This window comes from Schistocerca americana, chromosome 1, assembly GCF_021461395.2.
Source record: "Schistocerca americana isolate TAMUIC-IGC-003095 chromosome 1, iqSchAmer2.1, whole genome shotgun sequence".
NCBI lineage: Eukaryota > Metazoa > Arthropoda > Insecta > Orthoptera > Acrididae > Schistocerca > Schistocerca americana.
Genome location: NC_060119.1, coordinates 398,765,085 through 398,783,931, shown reverse-complemented (window position 1 = coordinate 398,783,931; position 18,847 = coordinate 398,765,085). Strand labels below are relative to the sequence as shown.

The 18,847-nt window shown below is 44.4% G+C and overlaps 1 protein-coding gene across 1 annotated transcript in view; it reads left to right on the top strand.

Moving 5' to 3' along the window:
- Positions 1-18,847, top strand: part of LOC124553510 (protein doublesex-like) — an 831,649-nt gene that overhangs the window by 114,925 nt on the left and 697,877 nt on the right. Inside the window, exon 2 of the mRNA XM_047127396.1 lies at positions 14,466-14,501. Coding sequence (XP_046983352.1) covers positions 14,466-14,501 — 36 coding nt within the window. The remainder of the gene's footprint in view (positions 1-14,465; positions 14,502-18,847) is intronic.

Genomic DNA, 18,847 nt, shown 5'->3' with positions numbered 1-18,847 from the left:
CCCAATAGAGCAGCGGAGTGTTGATTGTGATCTGTCGATCATCACGAATGAGAGTGTCTGCACGTTCCAACATTTTTTTTCTTTATTGTATTTTTCCTTTATACAAAGGTGCGCAGGCAGCGGCATACAGATGCTGCTCTTCGGCCAATAGAAAAACATACAGCGAACATGGACACGTAGAAACAGAAATACATGAATGGTAAAAACAGAAGACACACAGAAGAATAGTAATGAAGGCGTTCGTCGGAAGGCACTGGTTTCAGAAACAAGGCCCACAGTGCAGACAAACGAAGTTAATCTCCCTTACACTCGAACGAAGGAGCACATCAAAGATAACACCGACTCATGGAAATGAAGAAAACGCCATTGCACTAAACACTGGTGACGATCTTTGGCCCAGATAACACTGAACACACTTAATGAGATGGGGGAGCTGCCATCTGATGTAGGGGAGAGGCAGGGGGGGTAGGAGGGGGGAAAGCCAATGGGAGAAAAGAAGGGTGAGGGGAGGGGAGAGAGGAGGGGAGTGGGGAGGGGAGAGGTGTGAGGAGAGGGGATGGGAGAGGGGAGGTGTGGCTAGAGGGGAAGGGGAGAGGCTTAAATGGTTCAAATGCCCCTGAGCACTGTGGGACTTAAGTTCTGAGGTCATCAGTCCCCTAGAACAGAACTAATTAAATCTAACTAAACTAAGGACATCACACACATCCATGCCCGAGGCAGGATTCGAACCTGCGACTGTAGTGGTCTCGAGGTTCCAGACTGTAGTGCCTACAACCGCTCGGCCACTCCAGCTGGCCGAGGGGAAAGGGGAAGGGGGAGGGGAGAGGGGGAAAGGGAGAGGGGAGTGGAGAGGTGGGAAGGGAGAGGGAAGGGGTGAGCGGAAGGAAGAGGGGGAAGGGAGAGGGGAGGGGAGAAGGGGGCAGGGGAGGTGAGAGGGGAGGGGAAAGGGGACAGAGCAGGGGAGGGGAGAGGAGAGGCAGAATAGTGGTCAGGGGAGGGTAGAGGGGAGAGGAGGGGGAGGGGGAGGGGAGGGGACAGGGGAGGGGTTAGGTGTGAGGGGTGTGAGGAGGTGAGAGGGGAAGTGAGTGGGGAGGGGAGAGAGGGTGTAGAAGGGAGGGGAGGGGGGAGGGGAGGGTTATGTGTGTAATCCTGGGGAGGAGGGGGGGAGGAAGTGGGAAAAATGGGAGAGGGGAGGGGGCAGGAAGAAAGGATGGTGCAAAACAAGAGAGAGGGTGCCCTGGAGGAAAGGGGGGAGGGGAGAAAGGAAGGGGAGGATTAGATGTGGTAGGAGGGGTATATAGAAGGAACGAGGACATCATCAGGGAGGGAGAGTTGGCAGAAGCCACCTTGGGCAAGGGTATGGAGAGTGTTCCAACATTACAGGAGTCACAGCTATGGAAGGCCAGCTGGCAGGCAGGAGATCGGACAGGTTAGTTCGACCTTGTTACAGTATTTACAGTCACCTCGCCCTGTGACTCACTGTGCTTCTGTTCACTGCCAGGTCTCTGTAGACATTCTGCAAGCGCCTTTTGCCGGCCGCGGTGGTCTAGCGGTTCTAGGCGCTCAGTCCGGAACCGCGCGACTGCTACGGTCGCAGGTTCGAATCCTGCCTCGGGCATGGATGTGTGTGATGTCCTTAGGTTAGTCAGGTTTAAGTAGTTCTAAGTTCTAGGGGACTGATGACCACACAGTTAAGTCCCATAGCGCTCAGAGCCAAGCGCCTTTGAATATCGGCGAAGCTCTGATTTACCGTCAAAAGAAACACAATCTACACGTCTACGCTTGGAACAAGCTCTGTTACAGAGCCATTTTGAATGCTATGGATAGCGCTGCCACCTATCGGAACTTGATGAAACTATAGGGGCTGAAGCGGGAGTAGTCCACGACGTCCCACAAAAAAATCCGTTCTTTTTCGACCGAAATTGGCCGAGACAAAATGTGTTACATTACTTTTTGAATAGCCCCCATAATTTTTCTATTCCTCCAGACTTCATACTTTTTTTTTGTAGAGCTACTCCGATGCACGCCTCAACAGTTTCCAGTGTTGTACGGTAGCGAATACCACTCAAGGCAGGCTGCGACCACCTTCTGCCGGTCAGGGGCCGTGGTAGGTGGTGGAACAGGTTTAAGAAGAAAACAAGTCTAGTTACGAGCGCCTTGGAGAAAAATAACTATCCTATCATCAAAAAAACCTCGTCATACAGTCGTAGACGCATTGACGATCTGTGCTTTTGCTGTGTTGCATTAAAATACAGTAGGTTAAAAACAGTAGATTTTATATTAGTACTTTAATCGTTGAAAAAAGAAAGAGAAATGCATTGTATTGTTCACATACCTGTCGGAAGTAATGGTTATGTGGAGAAAACCGGCTGAATGTTCGAGTGTCACTAAGAGCAGACCCGCCTTCTGTTTGCAAGTCATGTTGAGGCTCTTGATTTAACATACGAGAATTTTCAGTACTCCAGTGTCTATGTAACATGTTAGCACCAACCTCGTATTCATGCACAGACTGCAGTACCCAGTTACAGTATTCATACTGAACAATAGTGTCCGAGTTGATCAGCCGATGCACAATTGTCACCTTGTAAGGTATCAGTTTGAGTTCGTGCGTATCTCAAGTGAGCAGAAGCAGCTGTCACACCGATTTGAGGTGCTAAATGGCCCAACAGTTTGTTCTGAGCTATTTCCAAAGTCGCTCTTAATTCGTCTGTTATATACATACATGTCCTCTATATATTCTTAGGTTATCTGACGATGGCCAAACAATAACTTGGTAAATCAAACGAAAATGTGACCGTAAGTTCCCGTTTGCACACATAGTTTGGGGAATTTAAGACCAATTCTGTTCGTCCCTGATTCTCAAGACAGTCCTGAAAACTACTCTTCTGCTTTATTCATTTCGTTAATCGTTTCCGTAACAAAGCCATGTGTTAGGCATTGCTAGTCAATGTAAGCGCAACGCTGTCAAGGAATCGCCAAAAAAGTTTACACTGGTTTCCACAAACCAGGGAGAAGCAGCGATACCTTAGCTGATGAAGTCAGCAAAGCGCATGAAACGCTACAGCAACAACGTGCGGCATGTAATACAGATAATAATGGTTTCTGTGCTCTAGATAGTATGTGAATGCATTCTTTCTTCAGAGTAGCCCTCAGTATGGCCATAGTCGAGGAAGATGTATACGAGCGCTGTCATATCTCTTAGAGATATTACAAACTCACATTATGTAATTCCCGAAGGTGTTCCACTGTGTTCTGGCCCGGAAGCTGGGCAGGCCAATACATCTCAGGAGTGTTATTGCCTCACAGGCTCTGCTTTATGACAGGATCCATTGTGATGACGGCAAAACAAACGTCGTATCAGAATTGTTCCTCTAATGTGCGCAGTATGCAATGCTGTAAAAATGCCCGTATCATTACGCATTTAGTGTTTTTTTTTTATCTTAATAAGGGGAGCACACCCTAATCTCATAAAACACCCCCATATTGTAACACCACCTCCTCCATATTTCACTGTTGACGCTATACTTGAGGGCAGGTAAGGTTTTCCAGGCATTCGCCAAACCCAAACCCTTCCACCGGGCCGGCCGAAGTGGCCGAGCGGTTCTAGGCGCTTCAGTCTGGAACCGCGCGACCGCTACGTCGCAGGTTTGAATCCTGCTTCGGGCATGGATGTGTGTGTTGTCCTTAGGTTAGTTAGGTTTAAGTAGTTCTAAGTTCTAGGGGACTGATGAACTCAGATGTAAGTCCCATAGTGCTCAGAGCCATTTCTACCATTTCCACTAGAAGAAATCTAGGATGATGATAAATCTGTATTTAGAATGTTACAGGTTCCTTCTGCTAATAAACTGAGACGAACAACCAAACTCACTTTTATTTCAGGTTTCTAGAAGACACTTTAGCTTATGCTTTTTGCTTGTTTTTGTTATTTCTAGTTAAAACGATGTTAATATTTGTCAACGCGCTTAGTTTTTCGAAAGTCTCTCTTTGTGCCAGTGCTATATCAGGTAAAAATTTAATACCTGTACATTTAATACCTGTACACCAATACAAGATGTAAAGAGCTACGTTAGCGACGAAATTTCATACATGCTTACGGTTCTATCTTTTCTGTCTACGATGCTGATTCTATTATTGGTACAAACACTTGAGGACGTTGAATTTTCAGGAATTGATGTTTAAGGGACTTGGAGGGAAGATAGCATATTTAATATAATGCGTTGAGGGTTGTTTGTGTAAAGAAGGCTGTTTATAACTTTGCAAACGTCTTTTCGCGAGTTTGTAAAGTGAGCATTTGTCTGGCTCTGTACAAAGAAAAATGGCTAATATCACTCCAGGATTCTCTGAAAAATCGTGAACGTAAATAGTACTTAAATACCTTTGTACTTTATGCTTTATCTACTACCCATATCAACAGAAGGCGATATGCAAGATGAGGTGGTACAGAAGATGAGGTGTCCAAGCAGAGTTAATAGTTTCATGCCAGCGAGGCGCCTAAGTTCATGTACAAACTTCGCTTGGACAACCTCATTAGCACTCAGGCCAAGTACCATCTCGGGTGGCATCAGACGGAGTGGCTGTTATCTCGCAAGCACCAGACAACAAGCGACTGTGCGCCACTTGCGTCGCAAGGACAAAACACTCCGTGTTTCGCAGACAGTAACTAATTGTGACTAGGGACTTCCTATACCCATTATTCCTTTAAATGTTCGTCCACGCTATACATACATCGCAGACGTCGCTAGCAACTAAGGCACATTAAACTTCTCGTTGCATCCCTGTATTAAGGATTAACTGCCAATGTGCTGTCAATGAATATGATCGTGCCACCTACAAAATTAAACATTTTATTTTTTCTCTCGATATAGTTTTCATCAACAACAAATGATAGTCAAGAGCTCCTCCTCCAATTATTCAGGTCTATGTAGCTCCAGCGATGGCACGTAGCGACTCGACAATTTAACAGGTTCTACTTCTTTGGGTTATCTGCAAAACATACCACTTTTTATGCAAATAGTATTGGAAATTACATGGGAATTTTTATATTGATGCACGCACAATGTAACCGGAGGAAACAAGAAATAAAGATGTCTAACCCGAAGAAGTGACAACATTTCATATTAGCTGAAATCACACAATTGTATTTTCCCGGCTCATTATTTGCTCCTGGATCGATGTAGACACAGGCTTAGGTGTAATACGAAAAAATTTTTACAGTCTGCCTTCACGGGAACTAATGAGTGAAGAGCTTGTCGTTATTGTTCTGAAACAAAATTCGTTACAACATTTGAGGTCTTGCTAACAGAGTGGATGGGTCACAATCATGTGACATGTGTCATCGACGCACTCACAGGCGTAATCTCGGATTTGGGAACGAAGCTTGCCGTGTCATTTTCAAAGGAACCATTTCGCATTTGCCTAAGCGATTTAGGGAAACTGTGGAAAGCCGAAATCTGGATGACTAGAGGGAGAACCGAACCACTATCTTTCCGAATGCGGGTCCAGTGCCTTACATTCATAACCGATTTGTGTATTGTTGACAAATGTAGGAGGGATTTACCCAGCTGCGAAGTAAGACAACATCTGATGGGAAAAGTGAAAGGAAAAGTTGGAGTAGATACACCATTCAAAATTAGCTTTCAGCAGGAGGTTGTAAGTATTAGAAAAGATTTTTGAGAACGAATTCTGTTACGTACTTTGCATGCTGTTTGGTTACTACAAGGTGACTATCTCGTTGATCATAAAAAGAAAACGACGACGACAAACAGGATCCAAAGGTGACAAAATTTTTTTGTTGAAATACGTAATTGATTGGCAATTCATGCAGTACAACAGATGTTTAAATACAGGTGTTAAACATATTAAAATATAAAATCGAATGATAAGTCAAATATTCCGCTAGAACTGTATTTATTTAAGTCGGTTAAAGATCCACAGAATCGCTTTAGCAACTTTTAAGGTGCGTTTTTGGTGTATATCTGTACAGAAAATTTTAGAAGTTAATGCTATGATGATGTTGAATAGAAGCTATCTGCTATATCTCGAAGTACTGAGTGAATATACGTGAAGAAAGATGACGATATTACACATCTAGTTAGGAAACTGTGTGTCCATCACACACCCCCTAGAAAGAAAGGGCTATGGCGCTGCAGTCATGGACTGTGCGGCTGGTCCCGGTGGAGGTTCGAGTCCTCCGTCGGGCGTGGGTGTGTGTGTGTTTGTCCTTCGGATAATTTAGGTTAAGTAGTGTGTAAGCGTAGGGACTGATGACGTCAGCAGTTAAGTCCCATAAGATTTCACACACATTCGAACATTCAAAGAAAGGGCGCATACTTACTTAATAAATAAGATATTTAATTTCATACCAAAAGAAGATTACTTACAAATGGCATTTTATATGGAACAGGGAGTTACAGAACGCTGCAGAGTAATAGTTGGCGTGGCTGAACAAAGTTCTCAGCCCTCCTCAATTGATGAAAACCGTCATCAATTATGAATGTACAGTCTAAAAAACGAAGGAATAGAACTAGGAATCAGAAACTGACCCTTGATTAAAAAAACAGCGAAGCAGTAACTAAAATAAAAAAAGATATGGGAACAGTCCCTATGTAACGTGGAACAATTGCCACAAACGGGACTCAACTGTGTTAAAACCACGAACTATCCTCATTTTAGCGATTACAGTATGTTCTTATCGGCCTATGTTAAGCAACAGACAATGCTCCTCATAAACGATTCCTGGAACATATTGGGTCCGGGAGTAATTGAAGAATAAAATAAAAGTTAGTAGTTAAAACTATGCTGATGGTCAAGAAAGCCGACACGCTTGTACGTGTTTGTCTACAACATAATAATAATCGCAGCAGCTGACACAAGCTACGTGGCGTCGTGTGTGCCAACCGGACACTGAGACGGTTAAGGACATCAACTATCGCAGGCAACACGTGAGACGAGATAAGCACGATGCTAATGATCTTCTGAGGAACTGTGGGCACCACACGAACTATTAGGCTCGGCTCTCTGTATTACACAAAAGTTGAATGTGGGTGATACTAATATAATAACTCCACTAAGGTGAAAATTTTAAAAATTCTTCTTGTTTCAGCATCATTAAAACAGTGCATACATTAAACGGATCAGATGATCTACACGTGAACCGGCAGTGGGACATTAATATTTAAAAAAACCTGTATCAAGCTAACTAACTAGTTAGCTGCTGAGAAACCTTACTTCAAAATTTAGATAGTCAAAATTGGCCAGTAAGCTCACTGTCTTCATTCCGTTTGGTTACTGAATTATCAGGGGACTTTCTTATCGACTTTGTTACAAAATGGTACGGCCAAACTTTCAGGAAACATTCCTCACACACAAATAAAGAAAAGATGTTATGTGGACATGTGTCCGGAAACGCTTCATTTCCTTGTTAGAGCTCATTTTAGTTTCGTCAGAATGTACTGTACTTCCTCGATTCACCGCCAGTTGGCCCAATTGAAGGAAGGTAATGTTGACTTCGGTGCTTGTGTTGATATGCGACTCATTGCTCTACGGTACTAGCATCAAGCACATCATTACGTAGCATCAACAGGTTAGTGTTCATCACGAACGTGGTTTTGCAGTCAGTACAATGTTTACAAATGCGGAGTTGACAGATGCCCATTTGATGTATGGATTAGCACGGGGCAATAGCCGTGGCGCAGTACGTTTGTATCGAGACAGATTTCCAGAACGAAGGTGTCCCGACAGGAAGACGTTCGAAGCAATTGATCGGCGTCTTAGGGAGCACGGAACATTCCAGCCTATGACTCGCGTCTGGGGAAGACCTAGAACGACGAGGACACCTGCAATGGACGAGGCAATTCTTCGTGCAGTTGACGGTAATCCTAATGTCAGCGTCAGAGAAGTTGCTGCTGTACAAGGTAACGTTGACCACGTTACTGTATGGAGAGTGCTACGGGAGAACCAGTTGTTTCCGTACCACGTACAGCGTGTGCAGGCACTATCAGCAGCTGATTGGCCTCCACGGGTACACTTCTGCGAATGGTTCATCCAACAATGTGTCAATCCTCATTTCAGTGCAAATGTTCTCTTTACGGATGAGGCTTCATTCCAACGTTATCAAATTTTAAATTTTCACAATCAACATGTGTGGGTTGACGAGAATCCGCACGCAATTGTGCAATCACGTCATCAACACAGATTTTCTGTGAACATTTGGCAGGCATTGTTGGTGATGTCTTGATTGGACCTCATGTTCTTCCACCTACGCTTAATGGAGCACGTTATCATGATTTCATACGGGATACTCTACCTGTGCTGCTAGATCATGTGCCTTTACAAGTACGACACAACATGTGGTTCATGCACGATGGAGTTCCTGCACATTTCAGTCGAAGTGTTCGTACGCTTCTCAACAATAGATTCGGAGACCGATGGATTGGTAGAGGCGGACCAATTCCATGGCCTCCACGCTCTCCTGACGTCAACCCTCTTGACTTTCATTTATGGGGGCATTTGAAAGCTCTTGTCTACGCAACCCCGGTACCAAATGTACGGACTCTTCGTGCCCGTATTGTGGACTGCTGTGATACAATACGCCATTCTCCAGGGCTGCATCAGCGCACCAGGTATTCCATGCGACGGACGGTGGATGCATGTATCCTCGCTAACGGTGGAAATTTTGAACATTTCCTGTAACAAAGTGTTTGAAGTCACGCTGGTACGTTCTGTTGCTGTGTGTTTCCATTCCATGATTAATGTGATTTGAAGAGAAATAATAAAATGAGCTCTAATATGGAAAGTAAGCGTTTCTGGACACATGTCCACATAACATATATTCTTTCTTTGTGTGTGAGGAATGTTTCCTGAAAGTTTGGACGTACCTTTTTGTAACACCCTGTATGTCCTTAGGTTAGTTAGGTTTAAGTAGTTCTAAGTTCTAGGGACTGATGACCTCAGAAGTTAAGTCCCATAGTTCTCAGAGCCATTTGAACCATGTCGACCCGCGGGTTCAGGGTCAACATTGATACCGCGGCGCAACACCACCTACCGGTAAATTGTGCATGCGGCTCTCGTTCTCGCCATGTGGCTCGTGCAGGAAGCCTCGCAGACGAATGCACTAACCGTACCGGAAAATCAGTGAATTTGAAAGAAGGCGCGTTATTGGCATGAGAGAATGTGATGCATCAATCAGGAACAGTTTTGCTCTTGTGGGCCTAAGTGTTTCGCCAGTTCACGTGTCTGTGTGCAGAATGGTTCACGGAAGGCCTTAGAACACGAGGAAATTGGTCAGTTCGCACCACCCAAGCACCCCCTGAGAAGATCGACACCTCATCCGAATGGTACAGCAGATCTGTGTACTCCTCGGCTCTGGTATGACAGTGTATACTATCAGGGGAGACAGTCCGTCGCCGTATATTACGGCATGGGTTACGAGCGCGCCGCCCACATCTTCGCCTACCTTTGACGAATGTGCACAAACGTGCTAGACGGCAGTGTTGTGTGAAAAGACATCACTGGGGGCTGAAATGGCGTCAGATAGAGTTTTTAGACGAATCCAGGTTCTGTTTGAAAATATGGCCGCATTTTGGTTCGCCGCAATCAGATGGAGCGCCTTCACAGTGCCTGCATTCGCACAAGGCATTCAGCGCCACCTCAATGCCTTATGATGTGGGGTGCTATTGGGTACAACCACAAATCACAGGTGGCGCGTGTCCAGGACACTACGTGAATGACATCCAGCGACTCATAGCCATAGCCATATCCTTTCTGCACAACTCCCCTGACGCCATTTTTCAGTAAGACAATGCACGACCACATGTTGCTGCACGAACACATGCCTTCTTGGTGTAACAGGATTTGAGTCTTTTGCCCTGGCCCTCCAGATCACCAGACTTGTCGCCAATCGAAAATCATGGGTGTAGCGTTGTGACCCAATGCCAACCCCCACAGACGGACTTTGGAACCAGGTGAACGCAGCTTGGATAACTATAGCACAATACGCCATTCACGACTTAATGAGTCGATACCATCAGTGGGACAAGCTGTCAGGATCCATGGCGGATGCTGTGCGTACTAAACAACAAGGAACATGCTGAACCGAGGTGACTGAAATGCTAATAATTTCTGCGGAACATACTAATGTACATCTCCCGCTTGCATTCTACCGTCTGGCAGTTACATCAGAATTTCACTTTTGCAATGGATTATCTCGCGCTTGCATTAACCTGTGATCCAGCAGTGTTAACCATTTAAACATGTTTCCTAGACAAATGTATTCCCAAAATTTCGTACTCTACATTAATTATTATTTGGTGTTGCTATTTGGTTTTCATCAGTGTATTTGTCTGAAGCTCAGTTGTAATTTGCCACTCTCCCTCCCATTGCCCCCCGTGCTTCTGCCCCCTCCCCACTTCTCTACGTATCATCCCTGACGCAAGGAACTGTGAATCTTTCCACCACATAATTGAATTAGTAATTGCTGGATACCAGTGAATAGTTGAAACATCCCCTTAGAAAAATTTATGAATTACTGTGCTGGTAAACCACTTACGTTATTTGATTTTCAAACAGCTGTGCAAAACTGAACGTACTCAGACATTTCTCTCTTTACTTATTCTGATCATCACTAAATTGACACACAATACTTTTAGCGCAACGCAATCTGACTTTCAAGAATCACTACAAAAGAATGGCAGTGACTAACAATAACCTATACCTTTCATGAATCACTTACCTGCCAAAAATCTTCGTTACTCGAACTACTGCAATACAGCGACCGCCAATACTGCCAGCTAAATAAAGGATTCTAACTACTGAAGGCACTAACTACTGTTAGGCATAGTTAGCAAATGAAAGATTTTGATAGAGAACAAACAATGTATTTACGTTAATAGTGCTGAAAACTCATGATATATGTATCAGTTCATGACATACAGTCTTACAAATTTCGTTTTTCTGACGGACACACGTCCAGATCGTCCGCTCTCAGAACTCTGCCATCCCTCTTCCCACATCCACCACTGCTGGCGGTTCACCTCCAACTGCCCAACGCTACGCTCTGTTCACATCCAACTGCCCAACACTACAATAGCAATATTCCAACAATGAAAACCAGCCACAGACTGCACACAGCACAGTCAGTGATTTTCATACAGAGCGCTACGTGGCGTTACCAACATAAAAACCTAAACAGCCTACTTACATGGTGTTCCAAATCTGATATTGCGCTATTCTTCTTATTTTACAGTTTATGATTGAGTTTTTTCTCAAAAAAGATTTGGTCCTTTCACAACTCGTGATTAATCAGGTTGTTGTTGTTTTGGTCTTAAGTTCGAAGATTGGTATGTTATAACGCTAGTGTATGCTGTTTAAGTCTTTGAGTAACTACTGCAACCTACAAGGGCGTGCTGAAATTTAAAGCCTCCGAATTTTTTTCGTGAAAACTCAAAGCTTAAAAAAAAGTTATTAATATTATTCGCGTTCATTCTTCATATCTACATATTTCTTTCTCAACATAGTCGCCGGAGCGACGACCACATTTCATCCAATGAGAGGGCAGTTTGATGATAACGCCACTGCAGAATGTTTGACTTTGTTGACGGAGCAGCAACCTCACCTCTGCTTGCAGCGCTTCATCACTATTAAAGTCAAGTCCACGAAGGTGTTTTTTTTTGAGTTCTGGAAATAGATGATAGTCGAATGCTGTCAATTCAGGACTATATGGACGATGATCGATGACAGTGAACTCAAGGTGTCGGATCGTTGCAGATGTCACGTAGGTCGTGTGTGGTCTGTCATTGTTGTGCCAAAAGGGGAGGGGGGGGGGGGGAGCTCTATGAGTGGACGAACTCTTCGAATTCGAAACTTGACAACAGCGCACTGTTTGTCACGCACCGACGTAGTTACGTTGCACATCGCATCTTACATGCTACTATTCGGAGACTCCTTGCGGCAAAGTGTTGCAAATATGCAGACATGAAGAATTAAGACGTAGAATGTTAGTAGCTTTGGTCTGGAATGGTACAAGGACAATCCAAAGATGATAAGAATTGGAAGTGCAAATGATGATATTAGCTTAAACTGCTTGGAATTCGCTGATGATCTTGCTCTCCTAGCCAACACCGTTCAAGAAGCTAAGCAACAAGTGAAATCACTACAAGAAATAGCAGAGAAAGTAGGCCTTAGAATATCATTTGAAAAAACGGAGATTATGCTAACTGATCCACCACTTGCAAAGAAAATTACAATAAGAGATCAGGAAATCAAAATTGTTGATAAATTTAAATAATTAGGCGAAATAATAACATACAATCTAAATGAGAAGCCATCATGGCAGAACAGAATAATAAAACTGAACTATGCAAATTACATTACCAAAACTACATACAGGAAAAAAAGCCTATCTATAGATGTAAAATTAAAACACTATAAAACAGTTACACAACCAGAAATAACGTATGCAGCTGAAACTTTCAAAACAACTAACACAGCAGAAATTGATAGAATACTAAAAATAGAAAGATGAATAATTAAGACATGTATAAATAAACAGTATAACATAAATGGACATTGGAGAATAGCATCAAGTGAAACAGTATATAAGAAAATAGAAGCAGTCATGAGCACAATCAGGAAGGGGCAGACAGAAGAGCAAAACACCTTTCATACACGAATAGACTCTTATAATTATATTACCTAAATATCATATTTATTGTTGAACCAAATTGTATCCCTGTGTAACAACCTGTTTACAACTTTGTATTTTTGACTAGAGTGGTCCAATGAAGGCCATAAAATAAATAATAATAATAACTTTGGTCTTATTGAAAAAGGTTGAAGAGTTTCACACAAAAAAATGGGAGGCATTACGGTTCTGCACGCTCTAGTACATCCACTTCAATCTGCTTATTGTGTTCATGCCTAGATCGTCCCATACCATTTTTACGCCTCACAGTAACCTTTACCAAACTGATTATTCCTGATTCCTTGATACCTTAGGATGCGTTCTGTCACCAGATCCCTTCTCTTAGTCAAGTTGTGCCACAATTTTTCTGGCAGGTAATCTTGCAAAGGTGCAGCACGCAGCCTACACCATATGTTGCTCAAGAAAATCGAACGTTTTGTTCAACGTAAGAGTCGAATCACACAAGAAGTACGTTTCTCAACAAAGAAACAGCACGACACCGGAAGCTGGGAGACAATTCGAGATGCCGTTTTGCTGCTACCTTTACTCTCCGTCCGCTCCGTTGTTATTTTCTCGGAACTGAAAGCAAGGATGCAGCCACAGCGCATTTCGTGCTGGCGGGAGTGATCTTTGTGTGGTTTCTGCATAGCGGCAAACGAACAAGACTGCCGCCAGAGGCTTTGTGGCAATTAGTGTTGAATTCCATCGCGTCCCTGACGCTTTTCATCTGGCGCACGCTGCTCACTGCAAATTTACTTGCTCGACACGTGTGAATAACTGATGCCCGTAGGACAGGAAAGCTTATTAGCAACATTTTGTCCAATGCTGGAGATACGAAATAATTTACAGAGGGTCCAAATTGACTTATTCCCGAAGCGTATATACCAGACGTAATATCACCCAACGATTATAGCAATAGTTTTCACCAACTGCCGGGAGGCTCATTTTAACGTTAGTGAAGGGACTCGTGTATCATTTTCGCGTAGCCGCTTCGGTCTCTGCAATCATAATACGCGAAGGCTTTCATCAGGAGCTACATAAATTCCAGAAGATAGCAAAACTGGTTTCTGGCGCATTCGTCGTTTGTAATTCATGACTGTAGCGTGCAGGATGAGATTTGGTCCTCCGAATGTTGAATTGCGTGAGTGGCGCTGAATAACAAGTGAAACATTTTTCACTGTCATTCATATTGCAGATTGCGGTGTCAGAGATCGCCTTAGATACAGCCTGAAGGGGCACATTTCGACTCGACTAAGCACGTTGTAACTTACATAATCGTTGCCCAAAATCTACGAAAAGTATAAGGTAGCAGAAAAGAGTAGTATTTTTTATGCCTTCATAAAGCACAGTAGGTTTCACGTAACTAGCTAAGGGTTGCGAATAGTATTATCTTTTCTGACTCTACAAGTACTAGCTCCCGTAGGAAGTTTAAGGCGATGAAGTACATAATTTTGATTTTTGGTGAGATAATATATCTACATTCTATTTCCATGAATATTTCTCGCAAACGTGATTACCATCCTCAGTATACATATTTAAACTGTTTGTGTCGATTATTTTAGGTCTGCGTCTTGGTCTTAGCATGTTAATTCACATTGAGAAATCGGTTATTTCCGTTTAATTTTACGTCGGTGCAAGGCACGTCAGTCGTATTTTTATTCATTTATTCTTTTTTTCGAAACAGTGATGGGACAAGACTGTTTCTGTCTAATTTTTTTGTTAAAATAGTTTTCCCGCTGGACCTCTACGAATATTCTTCATTAATTTTCGCAACCTCTGTTTTCAGATGGATCACGACCAACGGAAGGGAGTAGAACTTACGGTAAGTAGTAAACGACTATGTAAATACCCACAAGTACTACACAGTCATTTATGGATTATAGCTCTGCTTCGGATTAAATTTAAGCAATAGTTACGCAGAATGAAAATAGTAATAAATAACAACTATCAGTTTACATTTCGGCACTTTTATATGGATGGTAGGTCAGCTTCTAATTAAAAAGCATGTAATGCTTTACGCGTATAAAAAATACATAGGTGTTGTCTTTTCGAAGAGAACGAGTCCGCCATTTTCCGTAAGCGGCTATAGGGAAACCTAGGACAATGTAAACCTGTTTGGTCTCGTACACAGAATGTGAGTCCACTGCTTGCTTTATTGTGTCTCCTCTCTTGGTAAAGCCCCTAATGTGCTCGTTAAGTGTAAAGTTTCGAAGATTCGAGTTCTATGACAAAAGTGTAACAGAGCTTCTTAGAACATACGGCAGCTATCTTCTTGTGGACCTACCATTTTTGAGAGTCCCAAGTATTTTCCTGATACTGTCTATCCAGTGTCACATATCAAAGTCTCATGCCATCCACGAGAAGTCGTCACAGAGCAAGGAGGGCGAAACGTAGCCTGATACGCAGGAAAACTTTTCAATTTCACTGTTTTATTAGGATGATCCTATTCCTTAAATTCAAGACGTTCATTAACATTGTCACCATTACCAGCAAATGCCAATAGATTTTAATCATGTAAAGGAACTAGCCAGATGCAGAAGTGGATCACAGCGGGCCATTTGGAAAGACTTTAAGGAAATAATAGAACGGAGAGACGACTATCAATTACCACTTTCCCTGTCATAGATTTCGAGATAGCTTTCGAGTCAACTACATTTTTACTGATAGCCTTTCACGAACAGAGCAGTAATTTAACGTATGACAGTGTATTGAAGAAAACAGAATAATTTAATAAAGCAACACGTGTTCATACGGGATACGGTATTGGTCAAAACTAGAAGAAATAATATGCTCGGAAAAAGTCTGCTGCGTACAAGTAGACACTATAGGAACTACTGCATGTCGTTACCACTCATCCTGACATGCCCTTCATTTTTTCTTCTTTTAAATTCACGTGGCTCAATTGGAACTGCGCTATGGAACGTATATTAAGCTCAGGAATTATGAAGCTTTTGAAGAATGACAATCTCCACAGTAAAAATCAACACGGATTCCGCAAATACACTCCTGGAAATTGAAATAAGAACACCGTGAATTCATTGTCCCAGGAAGGGGAAACTTTATTGACACATTCCTGGGGTCAGATACATCACATGATCACACTGACAGAACCACAGGCACATAGACACAGGCAACAGAGCATGCACAATGTCGGCACTAGTACAGTGTATATCCACCTTTCGCAGCAATGCAGGCTGCTATTCTCCCATGGAGACGATCGTAGAGATGCTGGATGTAGTCCTGTGGAACGGCTTGCCATGCCATTACCACCTGGCGCCTCAGTTGGACCAGCGTTCGTGCTGGACGTGCAGACCGCGTGAGACGACGCTTCATCCAGTCCCAAACATGCTCAATGGGGGACAGATCCGGAGATCTTGCTGGCCAGGGTAGTTGACTTACACCTTCTAGAGCACGTTGGGTGGCACGGGATACATGCGGACGTGCATTGTCCTGTTGGAACAGCAAGTTCCCTTGCCGGTCTAGGAATGGTAGAACGATGGGTTCGATGACGGTTTGGATGTACCGTGCACTATTCAGTGTCCCCTCGACGATCACCAGTGGTGTACGGCCAGTGTAGGAGATCGCTCCCCACACCATGATGCCGGGTGTTGGCCCTGTGTGCCTCGGTCGTATGCAGTCCTGATTGTGGCGCTCACCTGCACGGCGCCAAACACGCATACGACCATCATTGGCACCAAGGCAGAAGCGACTCTCATCGCTGAAGACGACACGTCTTCATTCGTCCCTCCATTCACGCCTGTCGCGACACCACTGGAGGCGGGCTGCACGATGTTGGGGCGTGAGCGGAAGACGGCCTAACGGTGTGCGGGACCGTAGCCCAGCTTCATGGAGACGGTTGCGAATGGTCCTCGCCGATACCCCAGGAGCAACAGTGTCCCTAATTTGCTGGGAAGTGGTGGTGCGGTCCCCTACGGCACTGCGTAGGATCCTACGGCCTTAGCGTGCATCCGTGCGTCGCTGCGGTCCGGTCCCAGGTCGACGGGCACGTGCACCTTCCGCCGACCACTGGCGACAACATCGATGTACTGTGGAGACCTCACGCCCCACGTGTTAAGTAATTCGGCGGTACGTCCACCCGGCCTCCCGCATGCCCACTATACGCCCTCTCTCAAAGTCCGTCAACTGCACATACGGTTCACGTCCACGCTGTCGCGGCATGCTACCAGTGTTAAAGACTGCGATGGAGCTCCGTATGCCACGGCAAACTGGCTGACACTGACGGCGGCGGTGCACAAATGCTGCGCAGCTAGCGCCATTCGACGGCCAACACCGCGGTTCCTGGTGTGTCCGCTGTGCCGTGCGTGTGATCATTGCTTGTACAGCCCTCTCGCAGTGTCAGGAGCAAGTATGGTGGGTCTGACACACCGGTGTCAATGTGTTCTTTTTTCCATTTCCAGGAGTGTAGTAATGTTGCGAATCTCAGCTCGCTCTGTTCCTCCATGAGAACCATAGTGCTGAGACAACGGCGCTCAGGTTGATGCCATGTTCCTTGACGTCATGAAAGCATTTGACACCATTCAACACTGCCGTTTAGTGAGAAAAAATACGACCTGCTAAGTATCATACCAGATCTGTGACTGTATTCAAGACCTGCTTGCAGATAGGACTCAACAGACCGCCCTTAACGGAACAAAATTGACTGATATAAAGGTAACTTTCAAAGTACATAAAAGGAGTGCGATAGGACAGTTGCTGTTTTCAGAGTAGATAAATGATTTTGTAGAAAGCTTCGGAAGTTCTTTAAGACTGCTCGCAGATGATACGGCTGTCTACGGGAAGATAGCAACGCCAGAGGATAGTATCGATTTGCGGAATGACCTGCAGAATATTGGTGAATGGTGCAGGCTCTGGCAGTTGATCCCAAACGCAAACAAAGGTGACATAATGCGCAGACATAGGAAGAGAAATCCACTACTGCACAACTTCACGTTGTGCAGTATCTGCCGTAAAATATTTAGGATTAACTATCAGGAGCGACCTTAAGTGGAATGACCACCTAAAACAAATAGTAGGAAAAGCACATACCAGACTGAGATATATAGGAAGAATCTTAAGGAAATGTCACTCATCCACGAAGGCAGTGGCATACAAGGCGCTTGTTCGGCCGATTCTTGAGTATTTTTCAACTATCTGGGGTCCTTCCCAGGTAGGTCTGATAGAGGAAGTAGGTGAAATCGAAAGTAGAGCGGCACGTTTTGTCACGGGATCGTTTAGTCGGTGCGAGAGCACGAAGGAGTCGCCAAGACTCAGCGGAGGAGCGCCTCTGAGGATGTTCAGCGCAGTCCTGGACGAAACGTCTGGAACAGAAGAGTTTCTTGGACCATGACCTCAGATCCCGAAAGGTTTACCAGCAGCTATATCTTAATGAAAAAAAAAAAAAAAGCACTCCGTCTTCAGGCCACAAGTGGCCCATCGGGACCATCCGACCGCCGTGTCATCCTCAGTTGAGGATGCGGATAGGAGGGGCGTGTGGTCAGCACACCGCTCTCCCGGTCGTTATGATGGTTTTCTTTGACCGGAGCCGCTGCTATTCGGTCGAGTAGCTCCTCAATTGGCATCACGAGGCTGAGTGCACCCAGAAAAACGGCAACAGCGCATGGCGGCTGGATGGTCACCCATCCAAGTACCGGCCATGCCCGACAGCGCTTAACTTCGGTGATCTCACGGGAACCGGTGTATCCACTGCGGCAAGGCCTCTGCCCATATATCTTAATGAAGCCCGAAGTTTCCTCAGTGATCGTATACAGGTCAATGCATAGATCTAACGCGGCTCGTTGCGCGGCCACGTATTCGACAGTCCCGACGGACTCTGCCTTATTTTCTTTGGTTTAATTACGAACAGAATTCGTGTACTATCCTCAACGGACACACTCGCGGCGTTCAGAACAAGTATCTACGCCGCTCTTGAAGAAATAAACGCCCAACATTCTGCAACGAGTTTGGTGAGAAATCGGAATCAGACGGGATGTTTGTCGTATTAGCAACTAAACTGACGCTTAGCCTACATAAAATATGAAGTGGAAATGTTTGTTTTGCTAAGGAGTGACTTCAGAACCTACGTTATGTTGTTGTGGTCTTCAGTCCTGAGACTGGTTTGATGCAGCTCTCCATGCTACTCTATCCATGAGTCCTAAACGAAATAGAAAT